Genomic DNA, 26,633 nt, shown 5'->3' with positions numbered 1-26,633 from the left:
GTACATAATAAAAATGTTCAAAAAATGCATCCTGTTTGCAGCAAGGCACTTTTTGTCCACAATACAATAATAAAGCGTTATGTTGGGGCAAATCCCACACACACCACTGAGTACCACTATTCATATTTTCAAGCATGGTGGTGGATGCATTATGTTATGAGTATGATTGTCATCGGCAAGGACAAAGGAGTTTTGGGGGGGAGATAAAAATGAATGGAATAGAGTTAAGCACAGTCAAAATCCTAGAGGAAAACCTAGTTCAGTCTGCTTTCCAACAGACACGTGGAGCCAAATTCACCTTTCAGCAGGACAATGACCTAAAACACATGGCCAAATATACATACACTGGAGTTCCTTACCAAGACAAAATTTGAATGTTCTGGAGTGGCCTAGTTACAGTTTTTACTTAAATCAGCAAAAAAAAGATCACCACCCATTTGACAGAGCTTAATTTCTTTAAAGAATAATGTGCAAATATTGTACAATCCAGGTGTGCAAAGCTCTTAGAGACTTACCCAGAATGACTCACAGCTGCAATCGCTGCCAAAGGTGATTCTAACATTTATTGACTCAGGGGGGTTGAATACTTATGTTATCAAGATATATTAGTATTTTATGTTTCATAATCTTTTTGTCAAATGTTAGAATTTGTTTTCTACTTTGACATTACAGAGAATTTTGTGTAGAACGTTGACAAAAAAATTACGATTAAATACATTTTTTTATCCCACAACAAAATGTGGAAAAAGTCAATGGGTGTGAATACTTTCTGAAGGCACTCAACGAGACAATTCTGTTCACAGTGTCCTGCTTGGGGGGGGGGGGGGGGGCAATTGTGGTTAGAGAGATGATCATCAACGAAGCGTTTAGGCAAAACACAACAGGCTGTTCTACATGCAAATTGTGTGTGTGTTTGTGTGTTTGAAAGATAGTGGAAAGTAAAACCTCCATTTACGGTAAATGGTTACGGATGAGACAGAACGATAGAGAAAAAGAGATAGCTGAAGAGAGCGTGCTAGAGAGAGAAATGTGGAGGGGAGGAGAAAGCACATCAAAATCACTTCAAAAAAAGGAAAGGAGAAATGAAAGCAAGGGATGGAAGAAAGAAGAGAAAGATTAGGGTGGAGATTACTGCTTTTTCTTTTATGTTGTTTTTCCACAGTAGAGTATTCCTTAAATGTATAACAGAGTAGTTAGCTCTAGACCAGTTTTATGTTTGTCCCTAATCGTTACAGTTTTGTTTATGATAAGGTTTAGCTGATCCTAGATCTGTGCCTTTAGGTAACTCTGATTTAAGAATTATAAATTACTGGGAGCTCATATTTGATTACTTATCAAAAGCTTTTGATCGAGTTATAGCCCCAGATCCACTGATCTGTCTTTTTATGGAAATAACCTGGATGGGAAGGCTGTCTCTCTCTGTACTCTGTTAGCCAAATGGCTCATATTGCAAATTTGGAAATTGGAAACTGCACATACCTTTTGAGATGTGGTTACAATGTAATGCATATGGAAAAGTTTTGATACAATACCTTCAGTAGAAGTCCAAAATGTTACAAAATATGGCAGCCGATACTTGATAAGTGGTTCAGTAAGGACTAGTCCCCCTTCACGTTTGTGACAATGATCTGTTGCTACGCTGTGCTGTACTTCACTCAATATTTATTTTTGTTATAATCACATTGCTTGTAATGACAGTGCAGTCTTCTTATAATATATACCACATAGTAGACATTTTTCTTAGCTTTTTTTGTATACAGTGGGGAGAACAAGTATTTGATACACTGCCGATTTTGCAGGTTTTCCTACTTACAAAGCATGTAGAGGTCTGTCATTTTTATCATTGGTACACTTCAACTGTGAGAGACGGAATCGAAAAAAAAATCCAGAAAATCACATTGTATGATTTTTAAGTAATTAATTTGCATTTTATTGCATGACATATGTATTTGATCACCTACCAACCAGTAAGAATTCCGGCTCTCACAGACCTGTTAGTTTTTCTTTAAGAAGCCCTCCTGTTCTCCACTCATTACCTGTATTAACTGCACCTGTTTGAACTCGTTACCTGTATAAAATACACCTGTCCACACACTCAATCAAACAGACTCCAACCTCTCCACAATGGTCCAAGACCAGAGAGCTGTGTAAGGACATCAGGGATAAAATTGTAGACCTGCACAAGGCTGGGATGGGCTACAGGACAATAGGCAAGCAGCTTGGTGAGAAGGCAACAACTGTTGGCGCAATTATTAGAAAATGGAAGAAGTTCAAGATGACGGTCAATCACCCTCGATCTGGGGCTCCATGCAAGATCTCACCCAGTGGGGCATCAATGATCATGAGGAAGGTGAGGGATCAGCCCAGAACTACACGGCAGGACCTGGTCAATGACCTGAAGAGAGCTGGGACCACAGTCTTAAAGAAAACCATTAGTAACACACTACTCCGTCATGGATTAAAATCCTGCAGCTCACGCAAGGTCCCCCTGCTCAAGCCAGCTCATGTCCAGGCCCATCTGAAATTTGCCAATGACCATCTGGATGATCCAGAGGAGAAATGGGGGAAGGTCATGTGGTCTGATGAGACAAAAATTGAGCTCTTTGGTCTAAACTCCACTCGCTGTGTTTGGAGGAAGATGAAGGATGAGTACAACCCCAAGAACACCATCCCAACTGTAAAGCATGGAGGTGGAAACATCATTGTTTGGGGATGCTTTTCTGCAAAGGGGACAGGACGACTGCACCGTATTGAGGGGAGGATGAATGGGGCCATGTATCGCGAGATCTTGGCCAACACCATCCTTCCCTCAGTAAGAGCATTGAAGATGGGTCGTGGCTGGGTCTTCCAGCATGACAACGACCCAAAACACACAGCCAGGGCAACTAAGGAGTGGCTCCGTAAGAAGCATCTCAAGGTCCTGGAGTGGCCTAGCCAGTCTCCAGACCTGAACCCAATAGAAAATATTTGGAGGGAGCTGAAAGTCCGTCTTGCCCAGCGACAGCCCAGAAACCTGAAAGATCTGGAGAAGGTCTGTATGGAGGAGTGGGCCAATATCCCTGCTGCAGTGTGTGCAAACCTGGTCAAAAACTACGGGAAACGTATGATCTCTAATTGCAAACAAAAGGTTTCTGTGCTAAATATTAAGTTCTGCTTTTCTGATGTATCAAATACTTATGTCATGCAATAAAATGCAAATTAATTACTTAAAAATCTTTCAATGTCATTTTCTGTATTTTTTACATTTGGATTCCGTCTCTCACAGTTGAAGTGTACATATGATAAAAATTACAGACCTCTACATGCTTTGTAAGTAGGAAACACTTTTGCAGGTTATCAGATACTTGTTTTCCCCACTGTATGTGTGTAAAAGCTGGAATCCATAGCAGTGAAACTGCCATGTTCGTTTGCGATATTATAACCACAATATAACCGCGAAATTATGTTACAAACAAGGAACACTGTTTTTTCCCTCTAACATCATCACACGCACAATAGAATAACATATGTACTACGATTTTATTTTACCACGATGCTTGATGCTCATTTCCCCAACTAAAATGATAACAAATGCACCTGGGGCTTCAGTGTCTTGTTCTCTAATTCTGTGATTTCTTCAACGCTACAGTGAATGTTATTGTTTATCTCTGTTTTTTCGTATTGGAAAATAATAACCAGATTATATATATTTTTTAAAAGAAGGATACATTTTGCCGTTAAGACAATAGTTGGGTTTGGTTGTTTTGTAACAACCAAAACCGACACATGCGCAACTATTGGGCAAAACAAATGGGGCTGGCTTAGATTTTTGACAACATGTAAACTGTATTTAGTTTCTAAAGTTTATTGAAAACATAAATGCATCTAAAAATACATCATGACAGTTGTTGTTCAGCTAGCTAGCGAACTTTTGCCATATTAGCATAGATGTGATTTTAGCCATATTAGCATAGGCATAAAGAACATGATAAAATAGACATAAAGAACATGATAAAACTAGCTGAAACAAGTTTACCTACGATTTCCCACGATTCCCCACATGTCAGCTTCTTGTCATAGTTGCTAGATATCTGGCCATCCAGTATCACAACAACACACAGCCTTCTGCCCCATTGAAGTGTGTGCATAATTTCCTTGATGTTGTCAGCTAACCCGTCTATGTTGTGGCCACCCTCATTCCTCCTCTCCTTTCCTCTCCACTTCTCCTCTACTCTTCCCCCCCTGTCCTCCCTCCTGTAGCTTACCACGGACCCTAAACTGGAGGTAGGGTGGTTCCATCATAGAAATAATGGAAATAGATCACATGGAACACACCTTGCATCGTCCAATGTGGTGCAGGCTTGGGCGGTATACAGTGTAAACCGGGGTGTTTTGAAATAGACAGTATGATTTTCAATACCGTGGGTTTGTGGCTCCCTGAAGCTCGGAGGAATACGTGACGTGAGAATATGCTTAACCTCCCGCAAACTTTAGACCATGCGTACGCACAGTTTCTAGTGGTTGAAGTATTGCATTGCAAGAAGGCAAAAGTAGCCTAGTAGTAGTGGTGGAAAAAGTACCCAACTATCATACTTCAAGATACCTTAATAGAAAATGACTCAAGTAAAAGTAAAGGTCACTCAGTAAAATTCTACTTGAGAAAGTTTCAAATATACTTAAGTGTCAGGATTTGGCCAGGGTTGTTCCGGTTTTTGGTCATTAGATGCCCCCATTGTGCCTTTTGACCTTTTGTTTTCCCTTGATCCCCATTATTATTTGCACCTGTGCCCCGTTTCCCCTGATTGTATTTAAACCCTTTGTTTTCCTCTGTTCTTTGCTCTGTGTTTGTATGTTAGCACCCAGCCCTAGTACTCTGAGAACTCTTGTTGATCCCGGTGGACTCTCTTGTGGAATTCTGTTTTTTTGTTCTTGTTTGTTTGTTTTTTTGAGTATCTTTTGAGGCTTTTTGTGCTTTACCTTCCACCTTGTGGATTTACCTTTTTTGTCCTGGAGGATTACCTTTGTTCTTGTGGAATTCCTTTTGAGGTTGTGGAGTTACATGTTTTCCTGAAGAACTTCATTTTTTACTTCATTAAATACACCGTCTCAAGTACTGCTGTGTCTGCCTCATCTTCTGGGTTCTGCCGACTATTCGTGGCTCAGTTGGTTAAGTGACTGTTTCTCACTCTGGAGACCCGGGTTCGTAACCGGGTCCTGACACTTAAGTATAAATAATTTCAAATTCCTTATGTTAAGCAAACCAGATGGCACCATTTTCTTGTTTTTTATTTATTTTACGGAAAGCCATGGGCACACTCCAACATTCAGACATAATTTACAAATAAAGCATGTGTGTTTAGTGAGTCCGCCAGATCAGAGGCAGTAGGGATGACCAGGGATGTTCGGTTGATAAGTGAGTGATTTTGACTATTTTCCTGTTCTGCTAAGCATTCATAAATTAACGAGTATTTTGGGGTGTCAAGGAAAATGTATGGAGTAAAACGTACTATATTTTCTTAAGGAAAGGAATGAAGTAAAAGTAGTCAAAAATATAAATAGTAAAGTACAGATACCCCAAAAAACTACTTAAGTAGTACTTTATTTTTACAGTGGGTCAAAGTATTGTCAGCCACCAATTGTGCAAGTTCTCCCACCTAAAAAGATGAGAGGCCTGTAATTTTCATTATAGGTACACTTCAACTATGACAGACAAAATGAGAGAGAAAAAAATCCAGAAAATCACATTGTAAGATTTTTGACAGGCCTCTCATATTTTTAAGTGGGAGAACTTGCACAATTGGTAGCTGACTAAATACTTTTTTGCCCCACTGTAAGTACTTTATACCACTGCCTAGTAGCCTTGTGCAAATTGGGAATATAGGATGACACTCTTATTCATAACAAAAAAAAGAACAGGTAGCTAAATATAATAACAATATGTGGTCATTTGCTGGTTAGTGAGAAGAGAAAATCAATGTATTTTATCTTTGCATCCTAAAATAATTAGAAATGGTCATCTATTTCCTGTTATTTATTTAATTCCCATGATCATTGCAGAATAAATTACCCACCTTTTCAAGTTTTTGCTCTATGCATCCAAAAGGGAGCCGGTTTATAACATACAGGTGAACCGACAGCTGAAATTTTGCATTGAAGTGTGTAGGCTACCACTGTAAGTAGTTAAACTTTAGTTTTCATTTTTCCCTGAGTAGACAATGTTTCAGAATTCGCGGGCATTGCAGCAAATTTAGATTCGGGAAAAAGTAAATGCAAAACATTATTGAATGAAAATGATCAGTTTACAGGTCCACAACAATTTGCAATTGTTTTTGTCATTCAGAAACGGCCAGGTAAACAAATTTCAGAAAACATAAAGTTCTCAATTGATATTTCCTTTAGATAGCCTACTGATGTCCTGTCTTGGCCTAATTCCAATACTTCTCAAATATACAGCAAATAATCTTTGTAAATTATATCATAAATAGGACTGGTGGAGTTATGTCACACATGCAGTTAACAAAAATATATGGAGATATCTGCTCTTTCCAAAATTACAACCAACAGATTGAAGCATTACCGCAAAAATGGAGGAGGCAAGTGGAAAGGGAGAAGGTAAGGAACTTGTCTGTCGACCCTGCAGTAAAGACCAAAATTGGCTAAAGAAAATGGTGATCAATTATAAAGTATACCAGTTTAATTTAAGGACCAAAAATTTGACAGATGCACCATACAGGTTGCAGAATAGTTGGGAGGAGATTTTTGTTGTAACGATTCCATAACACATGGTTTATGAACTGATACACAAAACGGACTCGGATTCACAACGTAGAATTTTTCAATTTGAATTATTATACACAATTCTTGCAACCAATAGAAAGTTATATAATAGGGATACAACCATCCCAGCTGTGCAGATTTGGCTGTTAAGAGACAGAATCATGAGATCACTTGTTTTGGTAGTCCCCATATGTAGCTTGTTTTTGTTTGTAAAAAAAAAAAATCCTAGTCAATCGAACAATATAATAATAATACTCAGCAAATGTGTTTTATCTTTTAATTGACAATCTGTAGAAACTATGAGAATAGAAAGGTTCAGAACCTTTGTGAAACATCACAGCACAGTGTGAAAAATATGTGGCAGCTAGAAATCAAAACTGGATTGTCTTCAGAGATAGATGAGAGGGGTTGAGGGTAGCTGAAGGCTGGGACTAAAAACAAACAAAAGATAACTACGGTAAAATATACTGTCCGTGAAATATGTGTAGTATGTATAATCTGGAAGTGAAAGCCTAAGTATTATTGTCTATTAGTTTACTCCAATTAGGGGAGGGGTGTTAGGGTTAGGGGAAAATAATAAAGAAGGAAAATACATGTCAAATAATATATATTTACAAAAAAATATATATGGGGGATTGGAAATTATGCAGACAATTACATTGATGCAATATTAACGCTGATCTACCCTATACAGCAAATAAGGGTGTTTTTTGTCACCAAAAAAGTTGAGTGACGAGCGTTATTCATGCAGAGTTATAACGCTCGTTCACGCGCACACAGTTTTACGACAGGACTGATTTATACTGAACAAAAATATAAATGCAAAATGCAACAATTTCAACAATTTTACTGAGTTACAGTTCATATAAGGAAATCAGTCAATTGAAATCAATTCATTAGGCTCGAATCTATGAATTTCACATGACTTGGGCAGGCGGTGCAGCCATGGGTGGACCTGAGAGGGCACAGGCCCATCCACTTGGGAGCCAGGCCACCCATTGGGGAGCAAGGCCCAGCCAATCATAATGAGTTTTTCCCCCACCAAAGGGCTTTATTACAGACAGAAATACTCCTCAGTGTCATCAGCTATCTGGGTGGCTGGTCTCAGACAATCCCGCAGGTGAAGACGCCGGATGTGGATGCCCTGGGCTGGCGTGGTTACACATGGTCTGCGCTTGTGAGGCCGGTTGGACGTACTGACAAATTCTCTAAAACGACGTTGGAGGCGGTTTATGGTAGAGAAATTAACATTCAATTCTCTGGCAAAGTTCTGATGGACATTCCTGCAGTCAGCATGCCAATTGCATGCTTCCTCAAAACTTGAGACATCTGTGGCACTGTGTTGTATGACAAAACTGCACAAAAACTGCACAAAAGTGGCTGGACTTCGAGGGATTTTCTTGCCAAAAGAGAGATACTCACTAACAGGGATGTAAACAAATTTGTGCACAAAATTTGAGAGAAATTAAACATTGGGTCAACACTTTACATGTTGCATTTTTGTTCAGTATATAACGAGAAACCTGCGCCAAATTTACAAAGCACAACATTTTTGTGCATGCAGTCTTTTCAGTAATAGTTTAAAATGTATGCAGCGTTTATAAATATAACCGTATACCCGGGTATGGTACAGGAATGGTATGAATGTATGACATCCTAGATACCGCCCAACCCTAATGTGGTTTAGGGTGAGGTTGCCGCGAGATGCTGGCTGATGTTGGGTCAGTCTTCCATTTCCCCACTAATGGTTAAGGTTAGGATTGGGGGAGGGAAACTGATCCTAGATCTGAACCTAGGGGAAACTTCACCCTGGAGTGTTCAGTGCAACCCTGGAGTGTTCAATGCAACAAACAATAGAAAATGTCTGACAATACAGCATTTTTACGTTTTTTTTTCTCTCTCTTTTACCCCTCTCATAGCCAGCATTGGACATAAGACTGAAGGTATGAGACTTGTGTCTGAGACCTGAAGACTTGCATTAGCTCCCCAGCTAATGCCTATGGTTTAGCTCAGCAGGCTAACAAAGTCTTGTGGTATGCAGGAAACCCAGGTTCGAACCTCGGTTTGTCAAATGTGCATTGCACAGTGTGTATATCTCGGTGTATTAACCTGTGTGCGTGTGTGTGGTGTGTGTGTAGGAGCCCAACAGCAGCCACCCCACCCTGATTACTCTGAAGGTAGACCCAGATGGATTCTTCCTTTACTGGACTGGTGGGGCCAACATGGTAAGTCTATTTTTTTCTCTTTCTTACACAGTAGTTACTCACTCTCTACATTTACATTTTAGTCATTTATAGCAGACACTCTTATCCAGTTAGACTTGCATACGTTTTTCATACTTTTTTGCCCTGGTCCCCATGGCTATGTAATTGAGATTTGGGACTTTGAAATGTTACATGTATAACCTTATAAGTAGAGGAGAAGTCCTTTCTCTTGTTATGACTGTCTTCATCTTTCCTTTATCATCCCCCTGTTCTAACTCTTCCACCTCCTCCCTTTAACTTAAACAAAAAAATCTCCCACCTTCCCTAACATGGTGAGTCCTAGGCTTAGGCCTAACATGGTGAGTCCTAGGCTTAGGCGATGTACTGTTTATACTGTATACCAGGATATTTCAAAATGGCGACCGTTAGGGCAGTGACAGTCTTGGAATTCGAGGTTATGGTAATTGACCAGGTCAATTGGGACGTGGCGGGGTGGGGGCATCTGGCACGCATAGAAGGCTAGGTAGGCCTACTTCTATGTGTGCCCAGGCCCCCGCCACCCCCCAATTGAAACAAGCCATTCCACTTCGTTATTATCATGACATTTCATTATGATTGTTCAGGTTATTACTTAAATCAACAAATTAAGAAATGTCAGGTTGGAGAGGATCTGTTGCTTTTTCGTATTGACAGAACATTAATAGAGTCAAAATAAAGATATAGGCCTATGCCTACCTTGTCCTTGTCTATTGGCTTTTTTGTTTATAATTGTTTTTAATACAGATCCTATTTCGATGCACAAAACCATTAAAATGAAGTCTGATGGGTTGTCACAAATTCTGATGCTTTTGTCATTTTATGGCAGTGGCATTCATAGCTGCAGGACGATGTTCTACAGACCAAAAAAATGTACCCGTGCTACAGATGGCTATTTAGGTCTGCTAATACAGGACTAGTAAAAACAGTGCACTACTTTAGTGGCAAACTTTTTTCAAATTTTTTAATGTATTTTTATCAATATGTATGTATTTTCCGGGGGTGCTGCAGCACTCTCAGCACCCATACTTCCTGCAGCTATGGTGGCATTGACATTTCTTCTTCAAAGAGAGGATGCCATAATGAGATAAATAATGTAGCCTAAACTACTGAAAACAGGCCTTTTACAAGATTAAATCATCATCAGTAGGCTATAAGATAATGAATAGACAAGGAATGTATAAAGGGGACAGCTATGCTATAGTATGAAGATTTAAGTTGACAATCATTCAAATACACGCAACATGTCCATAGCCAATTTATCAGCAACGCTGATTATAGAGGGGGAGAGTGTTGAATTTTCTTTTACAATAACTTGATGAACTATTATAATTAAAACAATTTAAATTGTTGACTAACTGTTTGAGGTGAAGAAAAAATGACTGAGAAGCCCAGCTGGGCACTTTCCTACATTTTACATTTGCGAGAAGTAGGCTCGGTAGGCCTACTTCTATGCGTGCCCAGGCCCCTGTGCTCCATCAACATTAACAGAACAGAGAAACCAGACACGCTTATTGCTCACATGCAGTGAGTAAATTATGGTATGAAATAAACCAAAACTATATTTCCACTCTGAGAATGAGAACGGTAAATTTATTTCATATATCTATTAACAGACATGTAACCAAGTGATAGGGATTAATGGTAAATTGCATGTTTTACAAACAATAGGCTACCACATGGGCATTCATAAAAGTGATTTGTGGTCGACACTGAAGGCTACAGTGTAGGCTTCCATTATACTTTGCGGGGATAAGAGGTCAGCATTTTTTTTTTTACTCACCTAGGGCAGCATATCGGCCAGGACTGGGCTTGATCAGCATGGATTAGTCTATAAATTAAGAAAAGATTCCATATCAAATTACACAATGCCAGGTTAGAGAGGATTGCTGCATTGTCCATTTTGACACAACATTAGCGCATTATAGGCCTCAGAGCCAGAACATTGTATAAAAGAAAGTCCACACATCTTTTCAGTTCGCTGCAGCTAGCGACTGGAACGAGCTGCAAAAAACACTCCAACTGGACAATTCTATCTCCATCTCTACATTCATACTCAATCATGGACACTCTTACTGACACTTGTGGCTGCTTCGTGTGATGTATTGTAGACTCTTCCTATTTGCCTCTTGTGCTGTTGTCTGTACTCAACAATGTTTGTACCATGTTTGTGCTACTACCATGTTGTGTTGCTACCATGTTGCTGCCATGCTGTGTTGTCTTAGGTCTCTCTTTATGTAGTGTTGTAGTGTCTCTCTTGTAATGATGTGTTTTGTCCTACCTTTTTTTAATCCCCCATCCCTGCAAGAGGCCATTTTCCTCTTGGTTGGCCATCATTGTAAATGTGAATTTGTTCATAACCTCTGACTTGTCTAATTAAATAAAGGTTAAATAATTTTTTTTTTAAACTCCCGCTGTTAGGTAAAGTTTATCTACATGAAAATAAAGTTAATGTTTTTACATTTTTAATCCTTAAATAAATGTAGGCGTTTTTAAAATGGCTTTGATAGTTGTTTTATTTTCATGACGGTCTTCATCCATAACCGTTAGTTACATGATTACTCAGACTCAGTTACCGTCACAGCCCTACCGACCGTTAGATTTGCAATACCATTTTTCCGGGGGTGGGGGTGCTAGGCCACTGCTTATAACTTAACTATAGGTTCATTATAACTATAAGAAATCTAAGATGTAAATTCAAAAATATCAACTGGGTGGTTTGAGCCCTGAATGGTGATTGGCTGAAAGCCGTGGTATATCAGACCATGTACCATGGGTACACTTTTTTTTTAAAGCGCCCCTTGTGTGTTAATACTGTGCAGCTAGGGGTGTGTGCGTGTGTTTGCGCGTGTGAGCCCCATCTGTGTTTACTGTGTCTGTGTGTCTGTGTGTGTGTTCTCTAGTAGGACACTAGGCCAGCCCTAGCCCAAGGGCTGTCGTTGACACTGTTTAGTGACAGGGTTAGAATGCCCCAGGGAAGGAGAAATGGAGGCTGCATCCCAAATGTCACCTTATTCCATAGTTAGTGTACTACTTTTGACCAGGTCCCATAGGGAAATGAAGGCTCTGAGTACCAAATGGCACACCAATCCCTATATATTGCATTACTTTTGAAACTATTGCACTTTATAGGGAATAGAGTGCCGTTTGGGACGAAGTCAGTCTAAAAGGACTTATGAGGATAGAACTGTGAAGCTATGAGTGGAATATGCTATTATTAAAATTCATTATTTTTTTTATTAATGAAATAATCTGCTATTATATCTAGATGACATGGCTATAATTGCTACATCCAATAATAATCTGAGTTTTACATATGTCTCTACAATAACCATGACCAGAAGTACAGGAAGGTCAAATTACACTTCACTTCTCCCAACTATTGTTTAATCTCTCATCCTCTCTTCCCTCTCTCCTGTATTCTTTTTACTCGTCCAGTCAATATCGTCCCAGTAAGTCACCTTTCCTCTGACTTATCTCCATCTCTCCTCCCTCCCTTCCTCTTTTCTTGTTATTGAAAAACTCCCCCACCCTCTATTCTTCTTCTATCCCTCTATCAATCTCTTTCTTAGTTTAGGGTCTATTCTCATTGACAAGAATTAAGGAGAATTTTGAGATATTTTCGTGAGGTATTGATTTGAGAGACATAACTGTAATGTAAACTTGCGTTTTTCGCACATCTCTAACGCTACCTCTGGAAGTCTTCCATGACACTCACCTGACAGTTGCCCCCCACTTAGCAGGGCAGTGAAAACAAAATTGTTTAGTTGAGCTCAACATTGATACAGTAAAAATACTAATAGAAGAGCAATGTTTTTGAAACAGCTGAAATGTATAGACATTTTCAATATATTTGAGACTTGTTTTATTGAGTATTCACCTGAAATTGCAGGACCAGCCTGTTACATAAATTGTCAGGGGGATTATAAATATTTCAATCGCAATTTTGCGCTTACCTCATATAATGACTTTCAGGATTTTGATCAAATGAAGCTAGGTTTGTTCTAAGGTAACTTAGAACAATGCATCTACGAACAATAAAATAAACAATTTAGTTGTCTGCACATGTGAATTAGAGGTCGGCCGATTATGATTTTTCGATACCGATACCGATTATTGGAGGGCCAAAAAAGCCGATAGCGATTAATCGGCCAATTAATGATTTTTTTTGTTTGTAATAATGACAATTACAACAATACTGAATGAACACTTAATATAATACATCAATAAAATCCATTTAGCCTCAAGTAAATAATGAAACATGTTCAATTTGGTTTAAATAATGCAAAAACAGTGTTGGAGAAGAAAGTGAAAGTGCAATATGTGCTATGTAAGAAAGCTAATGTTTCAGTTCCTTGCTCAGAACATGAGAACATATGAACGCTGGTGGTTCCTTTTAGCATGAGTCTTCAATATTCCCAGGTAAGAAGTTTTAGGTTGTAGTTATTTGAGGAATTATAGGACTATTTCCCTCTATACCATTTGTATTTCAGTAACCTTGGATGTTCTTATAGGCACTTTAGTTTAACAGTATAGCTTCCGTCCCTCTCCTCGCTCCTCCTGGGCTTGAACCAGCAACACAATGACAATTAGCGCGCGCTAACTAGCTAGCGATTTCATTTCGGTTACACGAGACTCATCTCGGGAGTTGATAAGCTTCAAGTCATAAACAGCTCAATGCTTGACGCACAACGAAGAGCTGCTGTCAAAACGCACGAAAGTGCTGTTTGAATGAATGTTTACGCGCCTGCTTCTGCCTACCACCTATCAATACTTAGATGCTTGTATGCTCAGTCAGATTATATGCAACGCAGGACACGCTAGATAATATCTAGTAATATCATCAACCATGTGTAGTTAACTAGTGATTATGATTGATTGTTTTTTTATAAGATGAGTTTAATGCTAGCTTGCAACTTTCCTTGGCTTACTGCATTCGCATACCAGGCAGTCTCCTTGTGGAGTGCAACGAGAGAGAGGCAGGTCGTTATTGCGTTGGACTAGTTAACTGTAAGGTTGCAAGATTGGATCCCCCGAGCTGACAAGGTGAAAATCTGTCGTTCTGTCCCTGAACAAGGCAGTTAACCCACCGTTCCTAGGCCGTCATTGAAAATAAGAATGTGTTTTTAACTGACTTGCCTAGTTAAATAAAGGTATATAAATAAAATATATAGTTCTAAAAATCGGCAAATCGGCGCCCCAAAAATAATCAACTTGAAATCGGCCCTAATTAATCGGCCATTCCGATTAATAGGTCGACCTCTAATGTGAATTGTTGCATTATTCAAGAGTGTAATATGGTTTGGTTGCATTATTCAAGATTGTTGCTAGCTAATGTGTTTTGGAGGGAAAGATGCTCACATTGCTGAATAATTCGCAAGCTTACTGGCTAGTCAGGGGCTGCTGTGATATGGTACATTTGGAGCTGCAGAGCAAGAATGTCACATTGCCAGCCACAATTAAAGGTAAGGCAAGGATGTAATGTAAATTGAAAAGTTTATATACAAATTCTGTAAATTGTCATCTCGTCACACTGTCTCTCCTTAAATGTTCGTCAGTGAGAATAGCCTCTTCGAGGTATAGGTTGAGTTAGGTGTTTCTATAGAAGAGAAAATTAGCAGGACTCTTTTTGTTATTATTTTCTTCCTCCATCTATCCATTCACCATTTTTCCTCCTCTCAATCTCCCTTTTTCCTCAGTCTTAGAGGTTGGCGTGGGGTGTTTCTGTCTCTTTATTCCCCCTCTGTCTCTCACGTGTTTTCTCGCTCTCTCTCGCTCTCTCTCTTGCTCTCTGTTGCGCTCTCTCTCTCTTGATCCCTATATCTCTCTCTCTCTCTTACGAATTTCAGACAGAAGATATGGTATATTACCCGTAAAAAATAATAATGCAATGTTTGAGTCCCTTTAAAACAGCCCCTTATTTACCACTTTCTTGCAGGTATATCCCTTTTATATTCGTGGGTAACTGGCCCATTTGTGGGGGGTGTTAAACCATAGGAGCTGTTTGCATTACAAATTAAGATGTTAAATGATGGAAGTGTTCATGAATATACCTGCAAAAAAGCAGAGACCAATGTACTATATTTTCATTACAGGGTCTGAAAATGCAAGAATCATGACTAAGTCTTCAGGTGGCTTTAATTTTGGCATGTTCTTTACTCCGGGTAAATGGAAGTAGGCATGGCAAATTAGTGGGATTTTTGTCTGCATATGAAAGGTTGGATGTTACCACGGTTTACACAGGCATGTAACAGGCATGTAAACAGATGTGATCGGACTTTGTAACTCTCTTGCATTGTGTTTTTAAAGAAAGGACTGTCCAGCCAGCGATCCTAGTTGTTTGATGTTTATTCTGATGATAGACACAAGGAAGAACATTATGTTAATGGCTGTAGATTCGTGATTAGCCTGTTTGTATTGAAATTACGGTGAATTAGCAGGGAGCTAATGCAACAATTACAATTATGGGAGGTGCAACTCAGTATTAGGAAGGTGTTCCTAATGTTTTGTATACGCGTGTGTGTGTGTGTGTGTGTGTGTGTGTGTGTGTGTGTGTGTGTGTGTGTGTGTGTGTGTGTGTGTGTGTGTGTGTGTGTGTGTGTGTGTGTGTGTGTGTGTGTGTGTGTGTGTGTGTGTGTGTGTGTGTGTGTGGGTAGGTAGGTAGGTAGGTAGGTAGGTAGGTAGGTAGGTAGGTAGGTAGGTAGGTAGGTAGGTAGGTAGGTAGGTAGGTAGGTACGTACGTACGTATCTCGGCTACCGAGTTACAGTTTTTTAATACAAATTCACAGTTTTCTTAGTAAGCTTCTCCAATGTAGATTTGGGCTTAAGTTTTAGGTGATTGTCCTGCTGAAAAATGAATTTGTCTCAGTGTCCGTTGGAAAGCAGACTCAACCAAGTTTTCCTGTAGGATCTTTCCTGTGCTTAGCTTTATTCTATTTTTTTTTTTAAATAACTCCCTCGTCCTTGCCGATAACAAGCATACCCATAACATGATGCATCCACCACCATGCTTGAAAATATGAAGAGTGGTTGGATTTGTCCAAAACATAATGGACATAAAGCTATTTTCTCTTGCTCCTATCTGACACGCAGGCGTCCCATCTAGACATCTGGAAATGCAAATGCGCTACGCTAAATGCTAATAGCACTCGTTAAAACTCAAACGTTCATTAAAATACACATGCAGGGTATTGAATTAAAGCTACACTCGTTGTGAATCCTGGCAACAAGTTTAAAATGCTTTTCGGCGAAAGCATGAGAAGCTATTATCTGATAGCATGTAACACGCCAAAAGACCCGCAGGGGACGTAAACAAAATAATTAGCATAGTCGGCGCTACACAAAACGCACAAATAAAATATAAAACATTCATTACTTTTGACCATCTTCTTTGTTGGCACTCCTAGATGTCCCATAAACATCACTATTGGGTCTTTTTTTCGATTAAATTGGTCCATATATAGCCTAGATATCGATCTATGAAGACTGTGTGATCAACGAAAAAAATAGCGTTTTATAACGTAACGTCATTTTTTAAAATAAAAAAAGTTGACGATAAACTTTCACAAAAGACTTCGAAATACTTTTGTAATGCAACTTTAGGTATTAGTAAACGTTAATAAGCGATCAAATTGATCACGAGGCGATGTATATTCTATAGCTGTACGTCTGGAAATAATGTCCGGGTAAATCTCAACCAAAATATCCGGTCGGAGACCGGAAGAACTGCGCTGCCTTGTGTCTGTTTGACCAAGAAACAAATCGTAGGCAAATGACAAGACTGTTGACATCGTGTGGAAGCTGTAGGTATTGCAACCTCGGCCCCATTTAATGTGGTTCACGTTTAATAATTGGTTGAAGTGGCGCATGGATATATTTTCCCATTTTCAGTGATCAGATTTTCCTGCACTTTTTGATGAAACGCACGTTCTGTTATAGTCACAGCCGTGATTTAACCAGTTTTATAAACGTCTGAGTGTTTTCTATCCACACATACTAATCATATGCATATACTATATTCCTGGCATGAGTAGCTGGGCGCTGAAATGTTGCGCGATTTTTAACAGAATGTTCGAAAAGTAGGGTTAAACACTGTAACCGTTTTTAAAGTCACCTTTGGCCTCGTGATGAAATCTCTGAGCGGTTTCCTTCCTCTCCGGCAACTGATTCAGCAAAACCGACTCTTTGTAGTGACTGGCTGTAAATAATCCACCATCCAAAGTGTAATTAATAACTTCACCATGCTCAAATGGATAATCAATGTCTGCATTTGTTTTTTTTACCCATCTACCAATAGGTGCTCTTCTTTGTGAGGCATTGGAAAACCTTCCTGGTCTTTGTGGTTGAATCTGAGTTTGAAATTCACTGCTCGATTGAGGGACCTTATATATGTGTGGAGTACAGAGCTGAGGTAGTCATTCAAAAATCATGTTAAACACTATTATTGCACACAGAATGATTCCATGCAACTTATTGTGTGATTTATTAAGCACATTTTTACTGCTGAGCTTATTTTGGCTTGCCATACCAAAGGGATTGAATACTTATTGACTGATGACATTTCAGCTTTTCAGTTATAATTAATTTGTACAAATGTCTTAACATAATTCCACTTTGACATTATGGGATATTGTGTGTAGGCCAGTGTAACAACATTTCAATTGAATCATTTTTTAATTCAGGCTGTACTGAAGAACAAAAGTTTTGCTGTTACTGCCTGAACTTAAAATGGATTAAATGAAATTCCATAATGTCAAAGTGGAATAATGCTTTTCAAAACGTGTGCATATTAATTTGAAATTAAAAGCTGATATGTCTTGAGTCAGTAACCAATAAATGTACTTTAATACAAAGTGTTATGTTTGGGTCAAATCCAACTCAACATCACTGAGTACCTAACCACTCATATTTTCAAGCATGGTGGTGGCTGCACCATGTTAGCAAATCAAATGTTATTGGTCACATGCAGATGTTATTGTGGGTTTAGCTAAATTCTTGTGTTCCTAGCTCCAAACAGTGCAGTGGTATCTAACAGTAAACTATCTAAAAATGATTCACAACAATACACACACATCTAAAAGTAAAATAATTAATTAAGAAATATAAAATATTACATTGAGCAATGTCAGTGGCATTGACTAAAATACAGTAAACATATAAGATGAGTAAAGCAGTATGTAAACATTATCAAAGTGACTCGTGTTCCATTATTAAAGTGGCCAGTGCAGGGTTGCGTAAACGGGTGGAGGCTGGAAAGGACTAGGGAATATTTTTAAAGGATAAAAATAAAATCACAGGCAAAATTCTAGAGGAAAACTTGGTTCAGTCTGCTTTCCAATGGACACTGGGAGATAAATGCACCTTTTCAGCAGGACAATAACCTAAAACAGCAAATACTCTTGAGTAACATTGAATGTTCCTGACTCGCCGAGTTAAAGTTTTGACTTCAATCGACTTGAAAATCTATGACAAGACTTAAAAATGGCTGTCTAGCAATGACGAACAACCAACTCGACAGGGCTTGAATGAATGTGAATGTTCTGGGTTGACTGTTGAAGATTTTCCTGATTAGTTTATTCCAAAGTGGACTATCCCTTTTGACTGTGAGCTTCATGCGGCCTAAGCTTAATGTCTGCATGGCTTCATCCAGGTGGATGCTACATGTTTTTCGGAGGTCTTTACCAAGGAGTCTACGACTGGGGATGGCAAGAGTTGACCTGACTTATGACTTGTTTTCCCCCTGAATCATCTGACCATCGTTTTCCCCCCTGCTCAACCCTTCATCTGAGCCTCATTCGAAAGAGGTGTGGAAGGTGCAGGTGAGAAAAGTGCACATGGAGTGTGGATCGGACACAGGATGTGATCTGTTGTACTTGCTCCTGTCTCTGTGGATGATGTTGGAAGATCTTCCACCCAGCTGTTAAAAGGCTAACTGAAATGTAATTGTTTTCTATTATGACAGCGTCTTTGAGATTCTTTCTATAAAGACATTTTTTTGGGGGCGGCAGGTAGCCTAGTGGTTAGAGCGTTGGACTAGTAACCGAAAGGTTGCAAGATCAAATTCCGAGCTGACAAGGTAAAAATCTGTCGTTCTGCCCCTGAACAAGGCAGTTAACCCACTGTTCTTAGGCCGTCATTGAAAATAAGAATTTGTTCTTAACTGATGTGCCTAGTTAAATAAAGGTGGAAAAGTGCTATACAAATTAAATCTATTATATATTATTACTTGTTTAATATTCCACGCCCAAATGATTAGTGCTGAGTAATTTTAACCAAATTTTTGTTTGTATTTTCTTGGCTATTAAACAACTAATTGACCGATGTTTGTTCAATTACTTGAATTCCATTTCTTTCATTGTGAGCCCAACGAGCCATTTCTCTAGAGAGAAATCAAATAATATAAGAGCGAAATGATGTCAAGAACTATATGGGACGATGGGCTGAAGAGAGTTAAATATTCAACCTAGTTCAGTGCAGAAACATGGTAATTAACTACAATGACCATAATTCATTGAGCCAGTTTTTTTCTGGCTCGGACACAGATGGATACACTTTTACTCCTGCAACAGTATATGCTGCTGAATGAGAGTGGAGTGTAGTCCACAGTGGCGGTTGGGGAGGACAACATTTTTTTTTACAAGCATGGCCTAATTTCTATTAAAAATTAAAGCATATTGGATGACTCATTCATATTCCAGCTCAATGTAGCATTGATAGGTTTAGGCTACTATATGATATCTGAATTTTTGCTATACCCATGAGGTTGCTACAACCTAGCCTATGAATAAAAGATTACAACGTAGGTGCACAGGTCGAGAAACATTTTTGAGTAATCAAAAATGCACACTCTTGCCTGCATATAACTGATCTAGGGTGTAATCATTAGTCCAGCAGTTGCAAACAAGAGTTTATATTGGACAAATAAAGGTATGTTTTTCCCATTTAGTATTGTTTTCTTCCATTTAAGATTTTTCTTCCAACAGAATTGGAGGAATGAATACACCCCTGCAATAAAAGTTCACTTTCATAGCCACTACATACAAACAGCATGATCATTTTGCTCATTGTATAATTCCTTCTTGCATCTACGTGCTCTACTCCTCTCACCTTTTCCCTTGCATGTGGACTTACGTGCACAACACATCAACTGTCTGTGACCAGGCTAAAAAATATTTCCAAGCCAAACATTCTTATCATAACCGCTAACCGCTACATACAGCCTACATCGTTGTGACCATATTAGCTAACGGCATTGTCAACATAGCTACTATAACTAACGCGTTAGTAAACCTGCTACAATCATGCAGTACAGTGTACAGCCAGTAAGCAGTTTAGCAGTTACACCAATGGTCCCCGATGGCAATAAATTAGTAAAACCAAAAGCTTAAGGCAAGGTTAAAAAAAATCTGTCGTTCTAACACTGAACAAGGCAGTTAACCCACTGTTCGTAGATTATCATTGAAAGTAAGAATTTGTTCTTAACTGACTTGCCTAGTTAAATAAAGGTAAAATAAAAAATAATAAAAACATTTACTTGGAAGAGTTCCAGTGTTGCGTTGGGTAGTCATAGCCAGCTAGCTAACATAGCATCCCTCTGTTTGAGCAGGTTGTTTTAGTAGGCTAAACTAGCTAGCTACATTTGCCTTCGAGGCAGAGTTGCAAAGAAAAAGCCATATCTCTGACTGGCCAATAAAAAGAAAAGATTAAGATGGGCAAAAGAGCAGAGACACTGGACAGAGGAACTCTGCCTAAAAGGCCAGCATCCTAGAGTCGCCTCTTCACTGTTGACATTGAGACTGATGTTTTGCGGGTACTATTTAATGAAGCTACCAGTTGAGGACGTGTGAGCCGTCTGTTTCTCAAACTCAACACTCTAATGTACTTGTCCTCTTGCTCAGTTGTGCATCGGGGCCTCCCACTCCTCTTTCTATTGTGGTTAGGGCCAGTTTGTGCTGTGCTGTGAAGGGAGTAGTACAAAGCGTTGTAGGAGGTCTTCAGTTTCTTGGCAGTTTCTCACATCGAATAGCCTTCATTCCTCAGTACAAGAATAGACTGACGATTTTCAGAAGAAAGGTGTTTGTTTCTGGCCATTTTGAGCCTGTAATCGAACCCACAAAATCAAATCAAATGTATTTGTCATATACACATGGTTAGCAGATGTTAATGCGAGTGTAGCGAAATGCTTGTGCTTCTAGTTCCGACAATGCAGTAATAACCCACGAGTAATCTAACCTAACAATTCTAAAACTACTACCTTATACACACAAGTGTAAAGGGATAAAGAATATGTACATAAAGATATATGAATGAGTGATGGTACAGAACGGCATAGGCAAGATGCAGTAGATGGTATCAAGTACAGTATATACATATGAGATGAGTAATGTAGGGTATGTAAACAAAGTGGCATAGTTTAAAGTGGCTAGTGATGCATGTATTACATAAAGATGCAGTAGATGATAGAGTACAGTATACACATAGACATATGAGATGAATAATGTAGGGTATTAAACATTATATTAAGTAGCATTGTTTAAAGTGGCTAGTGATATATTTTACATCAATTTCCATCAATTCCCATTATTAAAGTGGTTGGAGTTGAGTCAGTGTGTTGGCAGCAGCCACTCAATGTTAGTGTTGTCTGTTTAACAGTCTGATGGCCTTGAGATAGAAGCTGTTTTTCAGTCTCTCGGTCCCTGCTTTGATGCACCTGTACTGACATCGCCTTCTGGATGATAGCGGGGTGAAAAGGCAGTGGCTCGGGTGGTTGTTGTCCTTGATGATCTTTATGGCCTTCCTGTGACATCGGGTGGTGTAGGTGTCCTGGAGGGCAGGTAGTTTGCCCCCGGTGATGCGTTGTGCAGATCTCTACCCTCTGGAGAGCCATACGGTTGTGGGCGGAGCAGTCTCCGTGCGAGGCAGTGATACAGCCTGACAGGATGCTCTTGATTGTGTATCTGCAGAAGTTTGAGTGCTTTTGGTGCTGCGCCTTCTTCACGACGCTGTCTGTGTGGGTGGACCAATTCAGTTTGTCCGTGATGTCTACGCCGAGGAACTTAAAACTTACTACCCTCTCCACTACTGTCCCATCGATGTGGATAGGGGGGTGCTCCCTCTGCTGTTTCCTGAAGTCTACAATCATCTCCTTTTGTTTTGTTGACGTCGAGTGTGAGGTTATTTTCCTGACACCACACTCCGAGGGCCCTCACCTCCTCCCTGTAGGCCGTCTCGTCGTTGTTGGTAATCAAGCCTACCGCTGTAGTGTCGTCCGCAAACTTGATGATTGAGTTGCATGACCACGCAGTCGTGGGTGAACAGGGAGTACAGGAGAGGGCTCAGAACTCACCCTTGTGGGGCCCCAGTGTTGAGGATCAGAGGGGTGGAGATGTTGTTACCTACCCTCACCACCTGGGGAGGCCCATCGGGAAGTCCAGTACCCAGTTACACAGGGCGGGGTCGAGACCCAGGGTCTCGAGCTTGATGACGAGTTTGGAGGGTACTATGGTGTTAAACGCTGAGGTGTAGTCGATGAACAGCATTCTCACATAGGTATTCCTCTTGTCCAGATGGGTTAGGGCAGTGTGCAGTGTGGTTGAGATTGCATTGTCTGTGGACCTATTTGGGCGGTAAGCAAATTGGAGTGGGTCTAGGGTGTCGGGTAGGGTGGAGGTGATATGGTCCTTGGCTAGTCTCTCAAAGCACTTCATGATTACGGAAGTGAGTGCTACGGTAGTCGTTTAGCTCAGTTACCTTAGCTTTCTTGGGAACAGGGACAATGGTGGCCCTCTTGAAGCATGTGGGAACAACAGACTGGGATAGGGATTGATTGAATATGTCCGTAAACACACCAGCCAGCTGGTCTGCGCATGCTCTGAGGACGTGGCTGGGAATGCCGTCTGGGCCTGCAGCGTTGCGAGGGTTAACGCGTTTAAATGTTTTACTCACGTCGGCTGCAGTGAAGGAGAGTACGCAGGCTTTGGTTGCGGGCCGTGTCAGTGGCACTATATTGTCCTCAAAGCGGGCAAAAATGTTACTTAGTCTGCCTGGGAGCAAGACATCCTGGTTCGAGACGGGGCTGGTTTTCTTTTTGTAATCCGTGATTGACTGTAGACCCTGCCACATACCTCTTGTGTCTGAGCCGTTGAATTGTCACTCTACTTTGTCTCTATACTGACGCTTAGCTTGTTTGATTGCCTTGCGGAGGGAATAGCTACACTGTTTGTATTCGGTCATGTTTCCGGTCACCTTTCCCTGGTTAAAAGCAGTGGTTCGCGATTTCAGTTTCACGCGAATGCTGCCATCAATCCACAGTTTCTGGTTTGGGAATGTTTTAATCATTGCTATGGGAATGACATCTTCAATGCACTTTCTAATGAACTCGCTCACCGAATCAGTGTATTCATCAATGTTGTTGTTGGAAGCAATGCGGAACATATCCCAATCCACGTGATCGAAGCAGTCTTGGAAGCGTGGAATCAGATTGGTCGGACCAGCGTTGAACAGACCTGAGCGCGGGAGCCTCTTGTTTTAGGTTCTGTCTGTAGGCAGGGAGCAACAAAATGGAGTCGTGGTCAGCTTTTCCCAAAGGAGGGCGGGGGAGGGCCTTATATGCGTCGCAGAAGTTAGAATAGCAATGATCCAAGGTTTTACCAGCCCTGGTTGCGCAATCGATATGCTGATACAATTTAGGGAGTCTTGTTTTCAGATTAGCCTTGTTAAAATCCCCAGCTACAATGAATGCAGCCTCAGGATATGTGGTTTCCATTTTGCAAAGAGTCAAATAAAGTTTGTTCAGGGCCATCGATGTGTCTGCTTGGGGGGAATATATACAGCTTGGGGGGGAATATACATGGCAGACCAATCCAAACTAATTTCCAGACATGTCCAGCCCACCATTATCTCAGCCAATCATGGCTAGTGGGAAGGTTCCTGTGGTTTTCTGTGGATAAACCATCTAGGCTCGTAATTTAAATGTTTTCTTTGTATTTACAGATGGCATACACATTTGTTTTTAAGGCACATAAAAGTTCACCTTCCAGGAGGCTTTCAGCAAAAAAATGCATTTTGATAGAAAATAAAATACACTAAAATACCTCTCCTGTGAAGTAGTAATGTGCGACATACGCCTTGCTTCCTGAAATGTGTCACACATACACAACTGAAATATTTGATCATTTACTAGTAATTTCCTATTTTTCTATGTACATCTTTTCAATGGAATATCTTCAATATTTTAGGCTTCGGTGTTTCCATTCAAAATATCTAATTATTTGAAATGTTTTTATTAATCGAACCAAAACCAAACCAACCTCAAATTACTAATCGCTTAGCACTAACAATTCTCTCTCTCTCTCCCTTTCTGTCTGCCTCTCTCCCTCCTTTACTTCCCATTCCTCTCTCCCTCCCTCTCCCTCAGGGCCATCTGGTTGTCATTAGTAGAGGGGAGCAGGCAACAAACTTCTTCCTTTTCTATAAACTGACGGATGACTCTTCCAACCCTCCCTCTAGTTTCAGGGCTCATATGCAGAAGAGACCGTGGTCTCAGCATTACTCCCTGGCTAAATAAAGGTTAAACTGAATTTCCCCACTTTCTCTTTCCCCCATTCTGTTCCATCAACTGCTGCATTTCAGCCTCCATTTCTCTCTCTTCCTCTATATCTCTCTTTCTGTATCTCTCTTCTTTCTCTCCCGTCTCTCTCCTCTTTCTCTCTCTCTTTCTAGCGTGGGAAACAGGGCAGGATGTTGTTCAGACAGAGAAGAGAGGAGGTTTGGGGATCTGGTGTGCCCAAATTCCTCCAACTCCCCTTTTCACTCTCAGCATATCCCCTTTTCATCTCTCTCTCTCTCTGCCTCCTTTCCCTGCTCCCCCTCTTTCCTCCCTCTCTCTCCTCTCATGTCCTCCTCCAGTGTTCTATCTCTGGCTGTCATGTTATCTCCAGGGTATTACTAAGTGTTAGTAGTAATAGTTATGGAGAGGCTGTTATTTGTGTGTCACTATAACCCGGAGGTGGGACCAAGTCATTGTTTTACAAGTCGCAAGTAAGTCTCAAGTCTTAGCACTCAAGTCCCAAGTCATGTCCCAAGTCAAGACATGCAAGTCCGAGTCAAGTCTCAAGTCCTAAACTTTGAGTTCCGAGTCATAAACAAGTCGTAATGTGCTCTTCACCAAATTGAATACTATTTCATATTTTAACAAGAGTAATAGTTAGTATGTTACATTTATGCAAATCATGAATGCTTTTACCCATATATTTCCAAAGAAATACATGGGTAGCCATGAGAAGCCATGAGAAAGACCCCCCCCCCCCCCACCCCCAATAGTGATTGACTATCGAGGATGGCTATGGGGCGCAATCGGGTGATGTAATCTTGTACACAATCGCCCAACCTTAACACACACACAGTCTTTCTGCGTGGTTACAGTAGGCTAACGTACGTCAATGGTTTTAGGAACAGTAGTAACATCCATTAGGCAGGATTTAGGCTACCAACTCTCTAGCCAGTTGTAGCTCAATCTTGGGTGCAATGATCACGTTCCCGCACTGACTGACTGTGTGGAGGCAGTATCATCTTTCCAAGGGCTCCATCTGAATTCACCCGCCGACGTTCCTCTGCAACTTTTTCTCAGCTGGCACAATTTGATTGGCTACTGTCCAATTCAAACTGTAATCCATTAAATGAAGAGTTGATGCGCCGCACACTTTTTTTAATAGCATCATTTTTTATATTTGGGCTTGGGGAGGGTATCAAGTCAGGTCGAGTCATAAGGCTCAAGTCCAAGTCAAGTCACAAGTCATTGGTGTTAAAGTCAAAGTCGAGTTGCAATTCATCATATTTGTGACTCGAGTCTGACTCGAGTCCAAGTCATGTGACTCTAGTTCACACCTCTGCTATAACCATATTGGCAGTGCCAGCAGTAATTAAGCCAGTTGAAGACTAAGGCTGCATCCCAAATGGCAACATTTTCACATGTTCCTTTGATGAGCCTTTGTGTCTGAAATTATAATCCATTGAGGAGTTTATAATCCATTGAGGATTTTCACACACACACACACACACACACACACACACACACACACACACACACACACACACACACACACACACACACACACACACACACACACACACACACACACACACACACACACACACACACACACACACACACACACAGATCTTTGCATGGTCACTCTGTGGGATACACACCCAGGAAGGAAGTGAGTGTGTTGGATGATAATGTGACAGTTTCCCCTTATTTTCTCTCTCTCTCTCTCCCATTCCTTTCCTCATATGCTCTGTGTTCTCACACACACACACACACACACACACACACACACACACACACACACACACACACACACACACACACACACACACACACACACACACACACACACACACACACACACACACACACACACACACACACACACACACACACACACACACACACTCTCTTTCTCTTTCTCTCTCTTTCTCTCTCTCTCTCTCTTTAAAAAAAAAATATATATATACATTCATATATATACAGTGGGGCAAAAACTTATTTAGTCAGCCACCAATTGTGCAAGTTCTCCCACTTAAAAAGATGAGAGGCCTGTAATTTTCATCATAGGTACACTTCAAACGTCTTCA

The 26,633-nt window shown here is 40.3% G+C and overlaps 1 protein-coding gene across 4 annotated transcripts in view; it reads left to right on the top strand.

Annotated features, from left to right (window-relative positions):
- LOC124013828 (1-phosphatidylinositol 4,5-bisphosphate phosphodiesterase beta-3-like) overlaps positions 1–26,633 on the top strand; it is a 105,243-nt gene that overhangs the window by 17,763 nt on the left and 60,847 nt on the right. For all 4 annotated transcript variants that reach the window (XR_006834934.1, XM_046328389.1, XM_046328391.1 and 1 more), the window contains exon 2: positions 8,895–8,981. Coding sequence is in view for 3 of the 4 variants with exons in the window: in XM_046328389.1 (XP_046184345.1) it covers positions 8,895–8,981 (87 nt within the window). In the remaining variant the exon portion in view is untranslated. The remainder of the gene's footprint in view (positions 1–8,894; positions 8,982–26,633) is intronic.

The sequence above is a fragment of the Oncorhynchus gorbuscha genome, linkage group LG25, assembly GCF_021184085.1.
Source record: "Oncorhynchus gorbuscha isolate QuinsamMale2020 ecotype Even-year linkage group LG25, OgorEven_v1.0, whole genome shotgun sequence".
Classification (NCBI taxonomy): Eukaryota; Metazoa; Chordata; class Actinopteri; order Salmoniformes; family Salmonidae; genus Oncorhynchus; species Oncorhynchus gorbuscha.
The sequence above is the reverse complement of the archived record's forward strand: the minus strand, read 5'-3'. Positions and strand labels throughout refer to the sequence as shown.